At 37.9% G+C, this 23,782-nt stretch overlaps 1 protein-coding gene across 1 annotated transcript in view; it reads right to left on the reverse strand.

The window, feature by feature from the left end:
- Nucleotides 1-652: 652 nt before the first annotated feature.
- LOC139942243 (G-protein coupled receptor 54-like) overlaps nt 653-23,782 on the reverse strand; it is a 38,898-nt gene continuing 15,768 nt past the window's right edge. Inside the window, exons 2-3 of the mRNA XM_071939030.1 lie at nt 2,684-2,819; nt 653-1,245 (exon numbers count right to left, since the gene is read on the reverse strand). Of these exons, the coding sequence (XP_071795131.1) occupies nt 653-1,245; nt 2,684-2,819 (729 nt within the window). The remainder of the gene's footprint in view (nt 1,246-2,683; nt 2,820-23,782) is intronic.

Below are 23,782 nucleotides of genomic sequence, written 5' to 3' on the forward strand. Positions count from 1 at the left end.
CTTAGTTGTCATACTGATGCTGATACTAGTGCGATCCTTGTAGACGTTTCCACGGCACGTTGCGAACATTTTCCTGAAGTATTTTCTGAAGCTTGTCGTTGTGAAGGCGTACACAAAGGGGTTCACGCAACTATTGGCGTACGCCATACATTGGAATGAACCTCGCAGAAAAAGGAAAACGTCTGTCCTCATCTGTGACACTTGGGCATAATTAAAATTCGTCCAGATGATGAATATTTGAAGTGGCGCCCAGCAGAACGCGAATAGAACTACCACAATTAGTACCATTCGTGTGATTTTCCTTTTCCTTTTCAGGGCACGGGTGTGGGCCTGTGCGCTCTCCGTTCCACCCGAAGTTTTTTGCCAGATTTGAATAAGAATTTTCGCGTAGCAGAACATAATCAACATCAGTGGGATGATGTACATTCCTAAGAAGGAATACACTCCGTAGATTTTAGCATCTACGTCTGGATTCGGGAACGTATTGGCACAATTGCTGTCTGAGTCAACCGCTGTGAAGACAGGGGTCGCGAGATGAATCAAAGAAGAGACTGCCAAAGAAACAAAAAATAACACGGAGTGATGAGAAACAAGTTTAAATTTATCACTTTCCGAATTTGGAGGCCCAGCTTTGGGTAGGCCCAGCATGCAGTTACATTGACGATTCCTCCTTCATGGATGTAAATCGATCCGTTTTTGTTTTAACAGGAACAGTTGTCTGTGATTTATCTTGAAGACAACTACCACAACACGGGCCGAATAACTGCCGAAAGTACTTTTTGAAACCGGTGGTTGTGAACGCGTAAACGAATGGATTGACACAGCTGTTAGAGTATGCCAGACATAGGAAAGCACCATGCATATACATGTTTGCGTCACTGGCGGCATCTGGGTTAAATAGGAACCAAGTGCTGAATATTTGAATAGGAGCCCAACAAATGGCAAAAAGCAAAACGACGATGAAAACCATCTTGGTGATTTTGCGCTTTCTCCTGAGAGCGCGCGACTGTGCTTGTGCACTCTCAGTCCGTCCAGTTGACTTCTGCCAGATTTGAAGGAGTATTTGGGCGTAGCAGAACAAAATAATAAGCAGAGGAATGGCGTACATGCCGAGAAAGGCGAATATGGCGTAAATGGTATTGGTGCTGATCTCTCCTTCGGGGAAGTGCCTTTCGCAAAACTGACCCTCTTCCTTGTACTCTATACGTGAGAACACATACGTAGCTATATGTATCAGCGATGAAACTAATAGTAAAAACAAGAAACACAAAAGCAGCACTTATGTAAACCGGGGTTATTTTCGTTTAGGGATTGAACATAAATTGCAGTGGCATTCATTTCATATTAACTGTTATATTTAGTGCATCAATAAAATAATGGAATAAAAGTATAACTACAAATAAATGAGCATGCTCAAAACGACATTTCATTCCACCTCTGTAAAGTTTGATTCCGCTCTTTTTTCATATTTTTTGTTTTCCCGATTATTATTTCGGCTTTACTTTCCAAAGCCTTTGAATATAGTAGAAGCTCATGTCTATTTGACAAAATATGGATTTAGTTTCATAATATCACTTACTGGTCCTTTTCGGCAATAATGTGAAGTTCCAATGTTTATAACTATTACGATTATGCAACTTAATATCTCACTCTCAACTCAACTTAAGTAAAAGCCCCCAGAGTCACCTCAAGTATACTCATACTATATTTTGTTTGAAACAATGGTAGAAATGGCTCGCGGTGGACCTTTTCCCAGACTGCCTTCTTTATCCCTGACTGTTTCCTTGAATAACATTTGGGTTTGTTACAGCCACAGAAAAAGAAACACTCGATTGAAGCAAAAATGTATGAACGTGATCCCACTGGTACGAATCAATTTCCCAGGAACGTGAGATCTTTCAAAGAAAACACACGTTTTTAAGCGGGAAGAGCAAATATCCGCCAGAACAGTCTCAGCGGGTTTGGAGGGGGAAACAAGGAACGAAATGAGTAACTCAGAAATACATTTTCTCCAGCGTAAACTGAGATGACGATTTGGACTTCAACACAATTAAGTTGAGGGAGGGTGAGAAAACGGCTTGGAATTATGTAAATCAAGCTGGAGACATATCGACATCCAAGCTGGATATGTCTACAATTATGAGTTTTTTGCTTTCACTTGTTTGGTTTTGTTTCCGTTTCGACGAGAAAGGGCCTTGTACTGCTTTCAACAACACAGTCTACTTTTCTGTGTATTCACTTCAAAATATGATTGTTTCCCCAATCCTAGCCTCTGTCTGTCCACAGGTCGATATAATACTACACGCCTCTGCTTATCAAATCAGCCTTCGTACTCAACTGTTTCTTTCCTTGACTGTACAAAGCATAAACTACTCTGTTCGTTTTTATTGCATATGCATTGAGATGCTGTGTTTTTGACAGTATGGGAAGAAATGTGAATTGCACTGAACCCGTGGGGGCTCCTCCAAACCCTTCTTCCTGCCAACGAAACGAGCAAATCATTCTTAAGTCTATGACTATTTCTGCTACCACGTCTTATCATATTGTGCAGTTCATATCTAAATGAATCTCTTCCAACCCAACAAATTAAGCTGAAATGGCATTGACAGATATCTAAATTGAGTGCAGCGAGGCCTGCGGTGTTTGGTAATGTGCATAGTAGTAGCATGCAATAAGAACTTACAGATCCAAATTGCCACATTGATGACTACAGCTTTCATCACAGTGCGTGTGTTTCGAGACTTGACTGCGTGTACTATCAAATAGTAACGGTCAACCGTCATGGCTGTTAGCGTCAAACAAGTGGCTTGAACAGTCACCTGGTGAAAGAAAAACATATAATTTATACACGTTAAAGAGAATAATATTACAGAATCGGTAGGACAAGCAAACTCGTCTTAAGTCACAGATTTGCACAAAACTTTGGTCTAGTTATTGTGATGGTACAACACACCCCTTGAAATCGTTCTGTTTGAAATGTTCCTTTAAGCAGGATTTGAAACTTTCTTTAAGCAGGATTTGAAACTTTCTATGGTGGAAGTATATGTGACTACGTAATTATACGGTATAGATTATATTGTTATGTAGGATGAAGAGAAACATGCACCAGGCAAGGAGTTCCGAAGAGATACAGTACTGTAGGCACATCGCGATTTAATGCTAATGGAATGGCTACCTATTCACGGTCTCAGCATCTCTGTTGCCATAACAGATCTATCAAAATATTGGCTAGCTAGTGACTGACTAAATGTATGCCGTTAAGGAAATACGTCAACATCCGTTTGAGTCCTCTGTATATCATGCAATACATTTATCGTGGGATGTCATTTCGAGTATAAATCCTACCATATAAGCGAATGTTGGTCATAATTTGGTTGTGTGAGGATAATATAAAATAAGATAATATAATAATGTGTATATCCCACACTGGGGAAAATAAGACTGCTCTATTCGAGAGGATGATTAGGGTCGTATTTGGTAGCTTATTCCACAAAAATACAGTTATTACGGTGGTAACAATTATGATTGACAGTGACCAACCTTGTAGTTGGATAACGCGAACTTTTTTACGTACAAGTGAATTTCAGTTGCCCTTAAATACATAGTACACGCTTGGTTATTGGATTTGTTCAATTGTTTTAATCCATTCTAAATGGACATTCATAAATACCTCAGACAGTTTCGCTATTCCGTCACGTGGGTATGTATACCCCTTTGTTTATGACCGGTAAAAGTGTTAATTCATGGGCGACACACGCGAGCTTGCACCTGTTCTTTTTTAAGACAGTTTCTTCATTCCTATAGACTGTGCAAGTCTCGCGCGGATTTGAACTTCCGGGACCATTGTGGTCCCAACCTTATGGAGTTTTACGTTGGGGAGATTTTGTTTCGTCCATTACTTTAGTTTAATGTAGTTTATGACCATAAAAATGACATATGTTGTTAAAAATGTAATACTAATTAACATCATATATGAAAATAAAAATAAAGTCAACATAATAACGAAGAAAAACCGATATTTAAACTTGACCTCAGGTCAGGTTACTTGGTAAAAATTAAGAATTTGTGCCCATCTCCGATCACGAAACGTACACAGACGCTTGTTTTGGTCGCGCGGGGTGAAAAGCTTTTTCATTGGTCGTTTAGGCGTCGGCTTCCTCTTTAAACTGCGTCACGCGTTTATCTAACGCCCTTGCGATCATCGTGCGTCCGCGTACAAACCAGCTTTGAGTAGTTTCACATTCGGGCGTACATTTACAAATGGGGTTTCAAAAAATTTAAGTTTAAACAAACATCCTTGTCCCAGAGTTTTACTTTCGTCTATACATAGACTTTAACCGATAATTGTGTTTGTTTAAAAAGCTAAAACTAATTTAAACAAGCTCTATAGGGTATTTTTGTTGTTCAGATTCAGCATTAAGAATAAATTAAGGCAAAGATTTGATTCATAAAAAAAAATAAAGTTCTTCAGTTCTTCCGGTGCGCGCGAGACTTGCACAGTCTAAAGACCTTTCTTTTGCAACGTCACCGCCCGAGTTTTTGCCGACCCAGATTGGAAAACTATGGAAAGCCGTCAGTGCAAATCAAGAAAAGATCGCTATTTTTTGTAACAATGTAACTAAATTTGTTGATTTTGTTTTAAACAAAACAATTAATTATGAGAAGTATTTTGTTTAATTGAAAGTTTGCAGAAAATGTTGAACTTTGTTAAAACATCTGTTTTTACAATTTAGTGTTTTACTAACATTCGGCCGACCATGCCAACCAAGGCGGTTTGTTTATCAACAAAAGAAAGGTCTATTGGTCGAGAGCAACGGCTGAAACAGTTGTGCCACATCACGCGATACGCGCGACGCGCACAGCATTCCCTTATAAGGAGTTGTTTACCCGAGGGCAGCGGAGGGCTTTACCATATTATAGCTGGAGGAGTGTTGTGTTGAAATAAATCATTTAACAATTATAATGTTTGCATTTATTTTACTCTTTGACCAAAAAGTGATGATGTTTTTGACCGAAAAGGTATTCATGAATGGGAATCAAAGTGTGTTGAATCGGTTTTCAATTAGTGGTTTAAACCCGCCAAAGCCTGCTTCTTGATAATTTAACTCGACTTCGTCTCGGTAAAATTATCAAGAACCAGGCCTCGTTGGGATTAAACCACTAGTTGAAAACCTCTTCACCACACATTTATTCCCTTATAAAACTGCATTTGAACAAAATTAATTTCTAAAGTTTCAGTTTGAGATATTGCCGAAAATCCGGAGCGAATAATGTCCACGCAGGATGCTAATTTATAGCAGAAATACACAACCTAAAAATACGTTACTGACAGCAACGCTTCTCGGATTAGAATGTTGGGGCATAACAACATGATATTTATTACTTGTTTTTCTTGTCAACTTTACTTCGAAGTCAAATATTTCCCAAAATGCGTAATGCTTTCAAAAGTTGTTGTAGAATTTTACCCAACAATTTATAGTGCCTTTAATTCTTAGAGTGATTATAAAATGTATACATCCCATTTTTAATCTGCCGAGATTGATTTGAAACGACTTGGTTCCAGGAAGGTATTAATTCATTAAAGTTGTCAAGGTTCCTGTCCTTTACGATTTTCTCTCAAAGACTGAACTCGTCGGCGTTAAATGAACTGTACGTTGTAAAAACATAGTAACAACTGTCGAGTGATAAGAGAAACGGCATTATACCCAGCACTGATTATACCCTACGCAATTAGAATGTAATGATGAAAACGAATCGCTTCCTATGGAAGCCAGTAACGGTTACTTCAACAAACTAGGCCGTGCATACGGGCATGTAAGCTTGAATATACTGTTTTGGGTTTTAAATCGAGTTTTCAATTTCGTTTATTGTGAGTAGTGTAACCCAGGCATTGATTGTTTTTTGTAAAATAACACGCTCGGCGGTCCGAATTACTCCGGGAAAAAAAAAAGTCACAGAAACAGAGACCCGCAAAGATTGCTTCCGAAGAACTTGAACTAACATCTTCTTCGCCATGGTGACATTTATTCGGTTGATTGTCGTCCGTCCGATGGTTTTGCGTTTTTCATTACAACATGAAATCGATAAAATAAACACCTCTGTGATACAAATGGGCATGAACTCAAGTCCCCCTCAAATATTTAACTTGTGTCGAATTTAAATTTCGGTAGAGAGTTCGTGCTCCTGGGACCATCAGGGACGGGGTTCAAGAGGGATCGAGACCGGGACTCAAAGGCTTCTAGATGGATGTTGTTAAAGGTACAACAACGTTTTGATTGTGGAGTGGAGAGGCGCCAACATATCTCACCATGCGATGTGGTCGTGTGATGATAACACTTTACGCGCATTTAAAGGAAGTGGACACTATTGGTAATTACTCAAAATAATTATTAGCATAAAAACTTACTTGGTTACGAGTAATTGGGAGCTGTTGATAATGTAAAACATTGTGAGAAACGGCTCCCTCTGAAGTAACGTTGTTTTCGAGAAAGAAGTAATTTTCCAGGAGTTTGATTTCGAGACCTCAGATTTAGAACTTGAGGTATCGAAATCACGGACTGAAAGCACACAACTTCGTGTGACAAGGGTGTTTGTTTTTTTCTTTCATAGTTATCTCACAACTTCGACGACCAATTGAGCCCAAATTTTCACAGGTTTGTTCCTTTATGCCCATTTGAGATTCAGCAAGTGAGAAGACTGGTCTTTGACAATTACCAATAGTGTCCAGTGTTTTTAAGCAAGGTTGATATAAACTGAAACAAACCGTGATTTCTTAGTGAGGACACACACTCAAGAGGGACTTATCAGATCTCCTTTGCTAATTGTGTGTGTGTGTGTGTACGATCAGAATATTGACAAGGTTGTAGTGTAGGTTTTATTTTACAACTATCGTTTGTTTTTGCTATTCACCCAACTGACATAAAAACACATCTCGTTCATTTCCAGTCCCCTGTGAATAAATAACTTCGCGATTGAACATCTGATTTATACAAGTCATCCTATGTTGGAATTAAACCATAAATTATGCTTCATATTAATTACCGAAACAATCTGACTCCTGCGATAATGTACACGTTGTGTTAGCAAGCAGCGAACGTACCGGCTCTCGTCAAAGCACTTGAAGCTCTATCGCAGTTGGACAAGCTCTACCCGGAGTACTTAGCAAATATTTGGGTTTCTTTCTACCCCAGGAGCGGATCAGCATTGCTTCGCTTCGCTAAGATCGAACTCAGTAATCTGAACATTGTGGATCGGTGAATCTTGAAAAGAGGTTTTCTTTGGCATCAATCGAGTCGGGAAGACTGTTCGTGGCATTAATGTGAAGTGTCCACAGACGGGGGAATAAAGAAAATAAATCCTGTCGAACCGAATTTAAAGGTGATAGTCATACGGAACAGTCTTTTCTTCCTACATTTCGATTTTGTTCAATGAAATAGAAAATGCCGACAAACGAGAGTGTGATATACAAAGGGTAGGAATGAATGATGGGCTGGTAGGGGGTAGGATGGCTGGCTGATCCGGGATATAAATCAATGGCGGACAGGTGCACGTCAGAACTTATTATGAAACAGGTGAAAGAATATTTAATTCACGGAATTGACATTTACATGATTGTGTTAGGAGGTGTATGATGGTGACAGACCGATAAATCATGTAGCCATATCATAGGATATACTCGGCACCCTCTTTATGAAAACAATACAACCCGTAATATGAATGGTTTTAATATTTCCCTGTTTGGTGTACTGGTTGGCAAAGTGAACTTTTTGTTTTGTTAATGGAACCGTGCAGTATTGTTTCTTCCAACTGGCAATGTATTGTTACAGTCGTGAAAACAACCATGTGGAAACTTCATTTTCAAAAGAGGGTCGCGTTTTTTAAGATATCGCAAAAAACAAAACAATAATAGTGTTGATAACGAGTTGTGATGCGGGCGCTGTCGGTAAGTTGGCCGCGCTGTGTGTGAAAGGACTGCACGAACGTGCTGCACCAAGACCACACGCGCAAGCGCACGAACGGAGCCGAAAACTGTCGGAAATAGGCGCCTCAGTCATAAAAATGCAACACACGGAGGTCGCACATCATATGGAAACGGATAAGTTTTACAGAGTTTCTTACTTTATTACGCCTTTTAACCAAAAAGGCATTATGAATAAATGTTGCGTGTGATAAAGGCCCTCGCATTCGGCTCGGGTCCTTATCACACGGCAACGACCCTGCCGGTTCTAAACGGCCGTGAAAGAACGAGTCGCTACCCCTTTATTCCCTCAGTTAGTTATCTTGGTGTTAAAAAAATACACACACAAATATCTCGGATCACATATTTATTAAGTCCTACGCAGTTTCTGAAGTACAAAGGCACCCAATCGACGTTCGCTATTCGTGTTTTCCATCCCGTCCAAATCGCCACTGAGCAGTTAATATCTAGGATGAAGTCCTCGATTGAACTTCTTTATGAAATGGAAACAATCACCAGCGAGGCGCAGAGGAATGAAAGAAAAACAACATAGTAAAAAACACGACTCGAAGGGCGGAAACGAAAGGGGCATCTCTTGTTATCTGACATCACACTGTCGCCGTGAACAACAACGTTTGTCGCGTAGAACTCCATAACAAAATAAAGTAGTTAGGACGGTTAAATCACAGGAAAATCAGCCCCAATAGCAGACGCCTTACCAGGAACAATTATATTAACTTTGTGTTGCGGTTAAAAAAAGAATTGCTTCGGGTAAGTACATCACTTTTGTGTTGAGAAACGGGGAAAACGAGCAAATCAAACTCCCAGAGAGCTGATCTTGTAATTTCGAAGGTATGGAACATGATATTATACAACCTGGAGGGGAAAGAGTTTTAAAAGCATCGTGCCAAGCTCGAGATCAGACTTACCCTCCTGTCAAAACGAAGCACTGATTTGTATTTTCCTTTTTTGTCGCCGTTATTATCTTCATCTTTTTTTTTTTAAGCTAAGGGCCCAAGAGATAAAAGTTTGCGCTTAACCCAAATTGGTATGGTTTAATGTGAGTTATTAATTGTGTTATTTGATATACTTTACCCCTGGCAAGGTACCGTGTCGTACTTTAATCTTTGATGCCACAAAGTGATGCACGAGCTGTGCTAGTGGCTGAATCAATGCGTGCTTGCAGATTGGAAAACTGATTTATAAATTTTTATTAGATGCAATTTTCTTCAAATAAAATTGCTTCAATTACTTTCAAAATGACATTTGTTGACGTTTACTGCCAAATGTGTTGAATTAAATAATAATGATAATAACAACAATAATACAACCAAATATATATAGACTACAAATTGAATTGTTCAAGATATTATTATTTTGTTGTGGGCTGCCCCTTTGAATCGGTAACCGAAGAAAAGTAAACTAGAATTACTGGCAATGTGTTTATGCACAACGTATTTAATTCATACAGACAGGGAACACTGAATCCAAATAAAGTCAAACAAGTTGTAATTATTGCAGTGCACGGTTCAAGAGTCAAATTCCCAAACCATCATCCCTTTTTTGGCGACGAGATGGCACCTTTAACTGTCACAGTAACTCGCGGTTACTCGAATCACCCGGGTTGCTTTAAAAAACACACATTCTCACACGCACACATCGCTTACTGCACTCTATTGAAAATAACTTGAAGGCTGAAGATGGTACGGCTGACTAGAGAAATCTGACCTTATCTATCCGATTTCTAGTCCATAATGCATATCTCAGGTCCGATTGAATTAATCAACAGGTAACGCGAGGTGAGTGACCTCCCTGCTTCGCCTGCTCGAGGTGTATTTTTTAGTGTTTACTTCTTCTTTGTTCATAGTTCTGCACTTAACTGAATGATCTCTGCTTATACAATTGAGGCTATCATTGTCCGAAATTGTAAAACAAATATTACTATATAGATGAAACTTCAAAATTACTAGGTTAAAACTTGAACTTTACTCGGGATGAAGTTAATGACTTCATGTTTTACTTGTGGTACGCATCTATCATTGGAAAGAACACGGGTAAAGAATGGCCAAGTAGTAAGCTCCTAAATGATTACTTAGATACAAGCATGTTAACGTTGTAGCCCCGAACGTGTCCTTAAATGTACTACTGACCAAATCAAAATCCAGACGCAGACTCGTATATCAAATCATAAAATTATCCTATCTGGAATGTTGATCATTCATCTATAATGATGCCAGATTATTTTCGACACCCCCCAAAAAAATAAAAATAAAAAATAATAATAACAATATTAATAATAATAATAATAATAATAATAATAATAATAATAATAATAATAATAATAATAATAATAATAATAATAATAATAATAATAATAATAATAATAATAATAATAACAATAATAAATAAACACATGAAAACCAACAACAAAGAAGCGGCGCAAACAAAATCGTGAACAATTGTTTTACCAAAAAGTCTAAGCCACACCTCTACGCTCTCTATGGCCACGCGAAATGGTATAAAGACAGTTGAACATTTAACATGGTTGCCAGTTCAGAAGGAGCTCCTAGCTTAGGAGTGAAGCATAACTAACAAGTATACGTTAGTAACATCTACTAAGTCCAAAGTTCTTCCTTGGGCTACGTTTACTCTGGGCTACTTTTAGGGCTCGGGCTACATTTAGGAACCTTATGTACGTGCCATTCCTGGTAAACGTCAGGGCACACATGCTGTAAAATAATAAAGTAGGCACCACCTTGCTGTCAATGTACAACACTATTACGAGCAACAGCAACAATACGAACATGAAACAAACAATAATTATCTAACTAATAAACGCGAACAGGTAAACACACAATGATTTGTGGCACCATTTTACTGACACTGTTTACTTAACTTACATCCTATCCATTTACATTTGAAGAGAGTCGCCACTAGTAAAACAATAACAAAGTACGTACGTCGATGGACTGTTCAACAACATGACAATGTCAGTGCTGTGAAAGGGCACAATCAATTGCACACGATCTCTCATTCAAAACTTGTTACCGAAAGTACATGACATCAATTTCGAAACACCTTTACTCGTGACAAATTGGAAAATAGGACAAACTAGCCGGGGATGTTACACTTTTTTGGAGCAAGCGTTTGTTCACCTTATAATATCATTTTGTGCCGAGCCCCGCCCTTCGAAATGAAGCCGGAAATCGTCTGGATGTTGCCGTTAGGCTGCATCTTGATTGAGGACAATCCCGGGCCAGAGTGTTGCGCGATAAAAACAAAATAAACGATGAATCTGCCCTTTCTTTGCAAGCAGCTGTAATAATTGCAATGTGGGTGCGGGGGGGGGGGGGGGGGGGCTGGGAAGCAGACAATATAACAAGGTTGATGGAATTGCAGGTGACTTGTGTCTATTCCCCTACATCCGATCCCGCCTCGTCCTACAAAAGTAGGTCGACGATAGACCTATATTATTCCACTTGAACGTAGTAACTGATAACGATCACCAGATTGAAATAATTACCTTACAGATCAGTTAGGTACTCACATGGCGCGGTTATTTTGAAATGAACACGTGGCAGTTGAACAGTTGTTTCAGTATCCAAGCACAATCACGTTAAAGGGAGGGAAATTCGTTCGTCGTGATACAATCGTTCAAATGTATAAGGCTGCAATCAAAAGCATACTGCACTAAGGCAAACATACATGCAAAAGGTGTGGTTCTTCAGAACATCAGGAAATGTAAAAACAGTAAAATCTTTCCTCAGAACAGTAGGATTATTGTAATAGATCATTGACAAAGCTAAACCGACAGCTTTTACTTGTTACTTTTTTACAGTGTTTGCAATAAGCCTTTTTGAGGTATGGCGGACACAATGCTACAACACTGTAAAGTTGTGGTAAATTTGTGCGTATTGACCATAGAAATAGAACGTATGTTACTCAGTGAAGTGCGCGTTTTGGGGGCGACGCGGCGTTTACACGTAAACCTAATGACCGCCAACACGGTGAGCGTGGCATCAGTTGCGGCGTGTGACGCGCGCGTATCACGTCCGCATACCTCAATAAGGCTTATAGTATGCCTACTAAAAGCATGTACCATTGGACCCTTTAGGTAAACAGTATTGTCCAAGGCCAACACCTCGAGTATCACAACTTCTATATCAAATAACAAAACTGTGAAAATTTAGGCTCAATCGGTCATCGGAGTCGGGATAAAATAACGGGAAAACCCACCCTTGTTTTCGCGCGTTTCGCCGTGTCATGACATGTGTTTAAAATAAATCCGTAATTCTCGACCACGAGATTTGATGTTGTTTTACTGTTTTTTCAAAAAGTAAAGCATTTCATGGAATAATATTTCAAGAGAAGTCTTTCACCACTACATTCTGTAAACCCTGTAGGTAATTTGTAAATCTGTGAACTTTAATTTTGTTTTCTGTACCGAAAGGGTCCAATGGCTTTAAAGGTTCACACTATAAATTAAGTGCTTTTTACTGAAAAGCTTTACCTACAATTAATTTATTGTCATTGTTAGAATAGTTTGTCCAAATCATGATTGAATCAGACTCCTGACCGCATCAGTCTTGCCTAATCAGGAATTGGAGTAGCAGTAGGCCTATATAGCAGACAGACACACACATCAATTACGGTTCAGGTTTGTTCTCGTTATTTCAATGTTCTTCTGAGTTTGCTGTCATACTGCGCATCATGTTGCATTTGCAATCTTCTTGTTTTCAATAAAAAAATGATTATATCAGCTACTGGAACTCGTCTGAGACTGTTCTGTAAATCTAGTCATGACACTTCAATTTGGAGACTTGTTGTATCTGTCCCTTTGATGCTGTAGCAATATTGTTATTTTCAACCTGTGATTTCTTGCTTTGTAATCTTATACAAATATTCAGATTCCCCGGCAACCGAACGCAAGTCCCCCGAGATTGAACCTGTCTATCTTACGCTATCTTACGCTAATGTCAATGTGACATCGTATAGTAAAGCCAATTTAGTTAAATTAAAATCATATTGCTCTAACTTCTTAGAGGTTACTCGGGGCGAGCAGCTGCCTACCAAGCCCTGTAATCGGCAGAATTTGCACGGAGTTCCTACCTCACAATGGCCATGAAAGAAGCTCAACAATGACTAATTCATTGTTGTAATTCCCAAAGCTAGATTTCCCAAAGAGAGCAGAGGTTTGCGTTTACCTGGCGATTCGGAAAGCCAACATCCCCCATTCGTCTCTTGTCTTTCCTATGTTATCTTCCCCGCTTGCACCCTTTTGTAATAAAATAAACTCGGCGCTGACGTAGATTCGCAATTGCTAACGGATTAGACGCGGCGCTGGATGGCTTGTTATTCGGGTGTTATGTTGCACATTTGTGTGGATGTTGAATACAAGTGATCGTCTTAAGTGACCACAGTAAAATAAACAATCCCGGACAAGTACGTAGCCGGGCAACTCCCGAGCCCCCTAATCAACATGTTTTTCTCTCGACTTGACATCACTAGACCCCCTCGCTAATCAAACTCAGCTCTGTACGTATACACTGTTTGGCAATCTGTGTTTGCACTAGCCTATAGCAGGCAGATAGACGCAATTGATACGGTCAGAATCAGTTCAGACCTTAGAGTGAATCCTGAAATAAAACTATTAATATTACCGCGGGATGATAACTGATGAAGAGAACAAAGCCCCGTGATACCCAAACTCACGATAGGATGATGCAAGGTGCTAAAACAAAGCACAGTTATAATACATGCGCATTTTAAGCTTCTTGCCCCCCCCCAGCGTACAGCTGGGGCGACTTTCTGCAATAAAGGTAGTCTATAATTCCCTGACGAGAGCTAAATCGCCTTCTGAATAACTCGTGGATCCCGGGAAAACGAGGAGTCAACGATGTAAATATTTTGAAGGAACACAATTTGAATCCCTTTGCAGTATGGGGTAACGCTGATTTATTCATTCTCCACATTTCTAATGCCGAAATATCACTAGACTCTTACATTATGAGTTATTTACTTCATTTTATCACAGAGTGCCTGAATTTTCCCTGCCATTAATATTAATTAGTTCTCGCTTCACGATATGTTCCCCTGTGAAGGGTGTATTTATTATAGATGTATGAAACTGAAATTCACCGTCAACATTATCCGATACGGTTTGTCCGATTTCCTTAAAGAATTGCAATTCGAATTGAAATTCAATAATTTAGTCACTAGACATGTGCGTCTACCTCAGCCGTCTGAAATTACTTGATAATAAATTTATAAAATACTTACTAATAAAAATTATGTTGGCATGGTTACTGTATCTAGAAGCACCATCAGGATAACATCATTTCAGTCGGGAGTCTTTCAATTTTCTCAACGTTGATCAAGTGTCGACAGAGGGGCGAAAACAATTAGATTTTCGGGAGATGACCTGCCCGATTCACAATTTGATAACAACATACCATAATGGGCTAATAATTTTGAAGTAAATGATTGAATGAACACAATAAAAAAAAAAGACATTTTTAAATTAAGTCAATCAATCAATTCAATTCAATTCAATCAATTCAATTTATTTATTTCATCACAGATTACAAGTAAAAAGTTTTTCCTGTGTGCACTAAAAATATTAAATTTTATACTTTCAAAAACAAAAAACATAACATTTTAAAAACACAGAATTAATTAGAAAAAATTAGTATAAGCAATAAATAGGTAAAAATAGTCAATGTTTGCTTGACGATTTTAACCCAAACGAGTAATGCCCTAATGTATGACTTTCCTTGTTTGTGTTTTCTCAGTTACTGAAGACTGTTGTAAAAGTTTTGTTATTGCTTTATATTATTTACATAATGTTAATATATGTCTGTTTTTGTTTTGCATGTGTGAGCTTCCATAATTCGAAATAGTTGTTATCAAACAGGTAAAATGTCATAACTTCTAAGAAAATAATCATTTAAACGAAAGTATACTAGGCCAGCTTAAAGAGACACAAAATAGAAAAACCAAAACGGTCAATTCAAAGTTCATCTCTTGCCTATGGATTGACTTGTTATGTGAATGATGTTTGGGATGAGTCACCCCATCTAGCTAGCACATCTACAAGTTGATGGACTACTAGAACGTATAACTGTCGTTTGATCAAAAAGGTCAGCCCTTACGGGGGGGGGGGGGTACTCAGGACAGCCGCTCTGAGCACCAACTCGCCGGATCATTGTTCGTCCTCGGAACATGAGGACCTCTCGGAGAGTGGCTTTCACCAGTCAACGCTGATAGCGAGGAGGATTTGTCTTATTCGATTCACTGTTTCTGATGTTTACCGAGTCAACATTGCTTTGCACCAGCTCAAACCACTCCAGTTTAAATCTCTGATGCATATGTCAAACTATTTGGCCATTAAGGTCGGAAGCATTATATTTTATATTAAAACATAAATTACGAAACGAATTAAACGAACCATAAACACAGTGTTTTTACCAGAAAGAGACATATTTTACAGTAAATCCATTGTTTTTGGTGGCCGTTTTAGAATTACCTTATCATGGGAATTTACCCGGTAAGCCTGCTGCCACCTAGCGTTAACAACAATCAAATTTCGAGCTACATGAATAATTACAAATCATGTCTGCATTATAACCGCGCGAGTATTAAGTCACTTGACATCAAAAGAAGAGCTTAGATCAGTTACGAAAAGCTTCCAGAAACTTATTTTGTGAAACGAAATGCGAAAAAAAAAATGCGAAAACACAGAAAGTTTGAATTTTTATTTTTTTTTTTTTTTTTTTTTTTTTTTGTAGATTGCGTTAAACAAACAATAAATACGCGAAAAATAAACCCACATTTTGGTCGCTTTGTTAAGTTATTGTAAACCTTTTATTCACTTTAAAATACTATGGGTTTTCTAGAGCCATTTGTGTCAAATAAAAGCGGTATATAAGATCCCTCGTTGTAGACTATTTTAAGCCCTGATCACTGTAACATAAAACCCTTAACTCGAAACAGCAATTCGCTGAAATTTCTAGCTTTGCATACTGTGCCAAATTGAGCGTAGATTTTGCATGGATGAAAACTTAATACATTTTAAGTTCAGTTGCGAAACAATGCGGTTAATGCCCAATGTCCAATGCATCAAAATGAAATTTAATGACCGCTTCAACTGAAGAGGCAAAATCGTTTTAACACAATTGCATGTAAGTGTGAGAGAGGAGAGTGTTTCTCCTCAAACTGGTCAGAAAGGGGGTTTACTATTATCACTATTCGGTCCATTACAGTCATCCCGGACGTAATGCGGTGAATCCTTTTTATGAACAACATCTTAATAGATGAAATTTTGCATCGAGAATAAAGAATATTAGTTTTAGTTTTACCCGTATACACCGATGTGTACTACCACTGTACGCTCAGTTCTTTCCGAACTCCTTTAAACGTATTACATAATCCATATTATTGCTATTGAAAAACAAAAATCAACGTAGTTTAGGTTAATAATGGATGCAAATAATGGTGTAAACCATCGCGATGTCATAAACGTGTTGTAAATATTTGCTAAGGTCTTTCCAAAGAGTCACTTAGCAAAAAAGCGGCCTTCATGAAAAAGTAAGTGACAGCTTATATGTGAAAAGTAAGTATTCAAGTATTCCGTTCATCTGTTAGAACGCCGCGTTGTCAGACTGGTTGTAAACTCAATTAAGTTTGATATTTTTGTCATCTCTCCTGGCTGACCCAGATCTTTATTTGTTTCTACGATTCGTCCTCAGGTATTTGACTGTAATGTATTGATTTTATCATCCTTGCCTCACAGTCTCTTAATTTATTGTGAAGATCGTCTGAGAAAGACTCTGAAACGGTCGAAACGTCAGCCCATAAACATGTTTTGAATGTTTTACCATTATAGGTTATTTTGGGTGATAAGCAGTTTGCAACAACTAATGTGGTTGCATCTACATCTTTGCATGTTATATGATTGCCTCATTCAGTTGTGTACTTATGGTTGTAAATCGCCATCAATGGATGTTTGTCATTGCTATATGCACCTTGTATGACGAATACAAAAATGAAGAAACTCTAAAATACTAATAATATGGCGGAATTTCTCACAGAAATGAAAACAAAGTTACCGTTTTTTAAACCTGTCGAATGAGTCATCCGACACATTAGTCTTAGCCCCAAGCACTATTGTTTTACCCTCTTCCCCTTTGCAAAAAAAAACAATTAAGTTATGACCAGATAATTCGCTACAGTGTTATGGCAGCTTCAACAATGCCAACTAAATTAAGAATACTATCAGGTAAAATTGTGGATTTGGTTTCCAAGACCTATCGGCTCTCATTTATATGCGCGGAATCCATCACGGTAAATTAGACTCGAATGGTGGAAAGCTTTATATTATTCCTGAACTGTGATTTATAATTAAGCTGCAGTTTCTTGTTGAAAACGGTCTTCAGTATACTCTGAATGATATTGTAAAGGAACATTACGCAAGTGGTTTGTGCCAAACACAGTTGCTGATATGTTAAGCACTTTAAATCCTCAAACGAATCATCCAAATACCTATACTGACAAACCTGTTCAAATTTGAGATCGATCGTCCATCTTTGTCAATAGAAAATAGTGAAACACCGATTACATGTGTTGTTTGACATAATTATATTTACAACACTCCAAATGGGATATTAAGTTTTATTTACTCTAATCAAAAGACATTTCAGACATAAATATTTCAAGGAATGTTGTCTACTATCATTATCATTAGACCGTGTAAGCCTTATATTATGTGATCTTATACAAGTTGTTTTGTTAATGTTCCTTTATGGACATTTTCTGCATCTCCACATCACTTCGAGTATGTCAATGTTCCCACCTACTCATCATGAACACACTCATGTAATTAATGAGGCATATGACACTAAAGGACTCTGTCTTATAGTGATGCGTTATACAGAGCTATACTGACTTCCCAGACTGCTGATAAACCCATCGATGTCTGAGCTCAGTTGAACCCGCACCTGTACTTTACAATAAGCTTGTTAACTTGTTTTGCTCTTCCTATATTCGTCAATTGATGATGAGTAAATAATGGGATCATCTTACTTGTCTTCGTGTACTTACACAAACTTATTGTAAGGAACAATGAGTTGCCACACGTACTTTCATGGTTTGCACTTTTAAATACTTTGGTTTGGACAATGCGATTTTGCTAAAATATCTACATGGACAATGCTCCACGCCTTATCTCAAATCGAATCATTCGCAGGTAACCTTATGTTTTCCAATGTAATATCCTTAGCATTCAAACCAATGTCCCAGGCAACGTGGACCAGTGAAATAAGGAGCCTTATAGACTGCTTCAGTATCCGGTTTGAACGCGTAGATAATCGAGTGTTATCATTGATCCCGAAGGATCAGTGCAGTTGTTGGTAATGTTAATGAAATCTCTCACCCAGACACACTGAATGCTCAAGTGAAACATAAACTGCCACCTGAAAGATCAAGTTAAACGGTGAATCCTCAGAAATAACACGAGGGGACCCACAGCCTCAAGCAAAGTGCAATTCAATGGCAAACTACACAGTAAAACAGCCTGGCGACAGTTCCATTTCACCCTGCTTCGTCTAATGAATTGAAAGGTCGCTCCTCTTCGTTATTTTATGTGACAAATCACAAACAAAAGTTACTGTGTTTTATTTATCCGTCATAAAGATATTTTTAGATCACACAATATAACAACCTCGTCTACCGCGAACTCCGAAAAAAAAGAAGAAAAACAAAATACGTGCCGATACAACCTTGCTTTGATTTTGAAAAACAGACGTGAACGATCATTTTGGGACCGACTCTGCAAAGTGTCCAATACGTTTCCTATACGTTTCCGTTCATTTTGGACTGCAATGTTAAGTATTGAGCGCCCCGACAGAACGACAGTATTTTCTGATTGTTTTAATAAATGCACCCATACGTCTCCATGTTTCTTCCGCATTTCCTACACCAGTTCCAATACCCTGACAAATTGCAGTCATTTCCACATTACAGTACATTTCCACATTAAAGCACTGACCTTCACTGGCACTACCGCGGTATACCGCCACACACTTATATGTATGAATGAGCATTACAAATTAAACAGGGCAGCTCTCAAGGCACAACTACATTATTTGGGGCAATTCAGTAATGTAATAGGCAAGTTACCTGTTTTTTTTTTTTTTTTTTTTTTTTCTCGGAATATACACCTTGTGTGTAATCTTGACATTTTAATGCAAGGTTTTTTTGTGTCTAAATATACGTACTTCTACCTTTCAACAATAATTATCGATCCTTGCAAAACGAGAGAACTTCTTCCAAAATGACACTAAAGATACAATTAAGACATAATTCACTTTTGGGACATTAGACTATGCAACCGTTGCATTGGACCTGTGCTGCGACATGTGGTTATAATTAACTGCATTTAAAACAAACTTTGAAACACTCATGAAGCGAGTATCTTGTCAGTTGAAATTTCTGTTAAAAAACAAACCGGAGTCTCTAATAATTATCTTCCTACCCCCCCCCCCCCCCCCCCCATCGTAAGTTGCATTATCTGTTGTGCATGTGCACTCTAATATTGCCCTTTCATGCTCACTCCATTACCCCGTATGCAGTTAACCACCTTTATGATAAATTAATCCACCCTTTCACACTGACCATCCTTTTGTCCAAACTACTTTACTCTTATTGGATTGCAACCAACTCCATCGTTTGTAAACCAGTAGCTTTGATTGTCTACAATTGTCGCCTCTTTCCTCTGGATGCCTTTTCCATGAGTCTTTGCTTCTCTTATTTGCTTTAAATTGTGATTTTTTCTTGTTTATGCCTCTGACGGATGTCCAGTGGAGTGAAAGCTACGGCCACCCCCCTACTAATGAGATTAAGCACAGAAACATATAAATATGATGTTTCTTAAAGACACGCATGGTTCCCCATATCATTGACTGTTATCAGTAAAGATGATGTGTTTTCACTTGTTTCCTTACTTGATCAATTAGTTTTTTTCCTTCAAACATTTTTCTTGATTTTACATGTTTGTGACCAGAAGCTCGTGTTATGCTCGTAAGTATGCTGAAACATCAGACACCACATTAATTGCTTTCAGCTGAAGACCGGTGAACGCTAGGTGGCAGCAGACTGGTAAATTTCCAAGCTCGCCGACCGAAACGTCGAGCAGTACAGACCGTCTCTTCTCAAAAGGAGACTTCACATGGTGTCGTCACCGCCTAAGACAATGGGCTTACAGGAAAGTCAACTTCAAAATGTAATGTCCGAAGAAGCTGTTTGGTTGAAAATGCTTGAATTCGCATCTAATTTACAATGACACACCTCCGAAGGGAAATTAAACGTGACATTTCGACGTTTTCCTGTAATCTATATCAGACATGGCCAACTTAATGGATAAAGGGGAATAGTATTGCCTAATAAATCCCGAGTCATTATATTAATTTATAAGAGTTGTCTTGTTTACAAGAGTGATTAAATGGTTCGGATCGTCAGCTTAAAATTATAAAACTGCCGCGGAGAAGTGGGGAAATTACCAATTAATTAGATACAACCTTATTTTGCGGTAGGTTAGCAAGGTGTCGATTTGTACACGTCGGAACTGTTTGAATTTAAGATACAAACGAAGTCGGAGGTTTCAAAGTGTTATGTTTCTAAGTGGTGATCTGTTTCAGATTAATTTTACTCTATTTGTCGTTTCTTTGGAAGTCATTGTAGCCACAAAGAACCCGAAAGTGGTTGATTGGTTTTACTTAGCAATTAATTACGAAACTAATAACACGGCGCAGCATTCGTATTGTATTAATACATCGGTTGATGTCCGGGCTGATTCCCACAAGTTGGTATTCACAAAAAGGATACCACAGATAAACAGCGATAACTTATCTTTATTGTATCTGCAAGCGACAAACTAAGACCACTTCAAGTGAACAAGTCTGCTGTGATAGAGAATTACTAATTAATATGCACAAGTCAACACTTCCTAACTTTGCCTCTAACAAAATATTAAATCGTGTCACTGTAATAATAACATAATATGCACATGGAACAATCACACCTGTTCCCTTTCTTAACACTTTCCAGTTGATTCATTTAATAGATCCTGAATAAATTCAAGGATAGTTAATACTGAATCATACTATGTTTGTAGCCATTATGCATGTGTTTCATGGAACATTATAGCACCGGAGATCTAACTGACATTCATTTTTCTTGTTGTTATAAGCCAGAAGCATTTGAAACAGTGGCCCCAAGGTCACATCTATTAGGTTATTTTTTTCCCCTTAGCATGTGTTGCTGGCTGGATTGTATGTTTCCTCGTCATTTGGTTGGTGTATTGCTCTGCATTGTGTTGTTGTCATGTTTAAATGCCGAATAAATCAAAATAGTAAAACACATCCAATTCATTCGTAAAAGTTTGAAACATTTAAACGTTAAAAAACAACTTGAACCGGCAACAATTGATCTTTGCTTAATGGAAATTGTATTAAAATGACCTCAAAGTATTAACATGACGCACACCGTCAACGGCTGGGGTGTTTCCAGATTTTGTTTAAACCTTGAGGTTGTGGCCTTATTGTTTGGTCGTGATTAGCGTAATATCCAGAAGTGTACAATGTTTCAAAATTAATTTTAAATAATAAACAAACACATTTTTATACAGTTTAAACTAGCAACCCTTAAACAAAATCCGCTCTAGTAGCTGTTTTAACAACATCGTTTAAGTAAATGCAATGAACACTTATCGTACTCGGTTCAACGGGTTTATGTTCAAGCTGCATCGCCTTTAAAGGTAACGAGTTTATCTTGACCCTAAGGGGAACTCAGCAACTTCATAATGCATAGGCCGACACGATTGAACATGTTGTGCTCTATCCACGTTTCTTTCCAGCTTTGAGGGTTAATCATCAACTGATGCTTTTGGTGATCTTCTGTTTAAGCGAGTGTATGATATTCCTTGTGTTATTACTCCTTAACGTAACAACCATAAGCACTTACTTGAAGGTGAAAAAAAAAACCGGTTGATAATATCTGACACTTTGAAGCGATTTTATTATGTTGAATGTGGTTTTACTGAAAAGAAATAAAACAATCATGTCACCATGAGAGGCGTTCCATGCATTAAACGTTTCTCAGATTGTGGGATCCAGTTACGGATTATTCTTCCTGTGTCGACATAACCGCTCATTCTGTTTCGTCATTTACCAAAACGCTACAACCTTTTCAAACTAAAACGTCCACAGGTTGGCTAAATTATTGCATAGTCCATTGGAAAATGGGGGGGGGGGGGGTAAAACAATCGATCGGTCAACAAAAGGGGTAACTTGATTCATTAACTTAAGGGGATTTAACCCGCTCTACTTCTTCTTTTTGTATAAAATTTAATTTTCTGATACAGTTGGGAAATGACAACATCCGAGGCGGAAAGGACTTTGTAACCTTTATTTGAACGAGCAGTTTTGGTTCAATTATTGATGAACAGAATTGATAACAATAACGTGTTTCACGTTTGTTGTTTGCCAGGCGTATTTCATATTTGTATATTTATTTAGTTGTTTGCCAGTAAAACAAAGGTATTTGAATTCATCCTATGGGTGGATATGAGTGAATTGGCTGGCGGATTTATCACAGATACGAGAAACAGACTCAAAACTACGGTAGTGATAACATTCAAAGTGGACTCAAAACTAAGTAACAAACTGAATGGAGTCCGGCGTTGGTCTGTTACAAGAACAAATGGGTTCAGTTGGATTGTAACACGGTGATAACAATATAAAATTAACCACGATAAAGAAAATTATCATAATAATGAAAAAAAAAAAAAAAAAAAAAAAAAAAAAAAACGATTAACAAACACAAATATGTTCTTTGCCGTAAGGCAACAGATACCACTATTTGGACTGGCAGTACTTGTTTAATTATTGATGAAATCGTATATATCATGTACATTATGTTATCGCTATGTTTTGTATTTAGTTGAGCTGCTTCATCTAAACTATTGTAATGTGTCGACGTTGATATAGACATGGTTAATTCATTCCAACTCAAAATATTGACAGAAAATGAAAGGGTTTGAAAAGAAAAATACGAAGAACAGAATTCTGACTACAAAGTATTGATACAGGCATATTGTTGCAATCCAGGGGACCCGAATGGGATGAAATAGTAATTGAATGATAACATGATATTGATCTATAGAGTGGGTTTTTCCGATTTACATTAAGAAACATACATTTAACATAGGCTTGCATCTGTAACGTCGGAGACTAGCCATGGGCATGGCCCCAGTGTGTTGAACAAATTAAGCACTGGAATTTCATATAAAGTTAAATACCTTTTTAGTATAATTAGTTGTACATCAAAAGAGTGAAGTCACACAATTAGTTTACAAACTATCAAAATAATACAAATAACATAATTCACTTTTGAAATGATTCAAGCAATTGTGCTAGATTTGATATTGGGTGACCGATATTTGGTAACAACAGAAGCACTACTTCAGTCTTGACATGCTACTCGGCAGTGTGATTTCCTGTAAACTGATACAAGTACACTACTTGAGAGCTATTTTGCTTTGACTATTGCTTCAAAAATTGCTACTGTTTTAAAATGAAGGCGATATCGGGTGTCTCAAATTAATCCTATACTGTCGACATATTTAGGTACTCAATTGCTCCAATTCATCAATACCTTTTTGTTTGAACTGTCACTAACTAGCTAAGACCTTTCCAGTAGGAATGTTGTCAATGGCCTTAATTATTGCGATGTCACGTTCGAAATATTGGGCATAAACATTGTTTTCCGCAA

The sequence above is a fragment of the Asterias amurensis genome, chromosome 9 (genome assembly GCF_032118995.1).
Source record: "Asterias amurensis chromosome 9, ASM3211899v1".
NCBI lineage: Eukaryota > Metazoa > Echinodermata > Asteroidea > Forcipulatida > Asteriidae > Asterias > Asterias amurensis.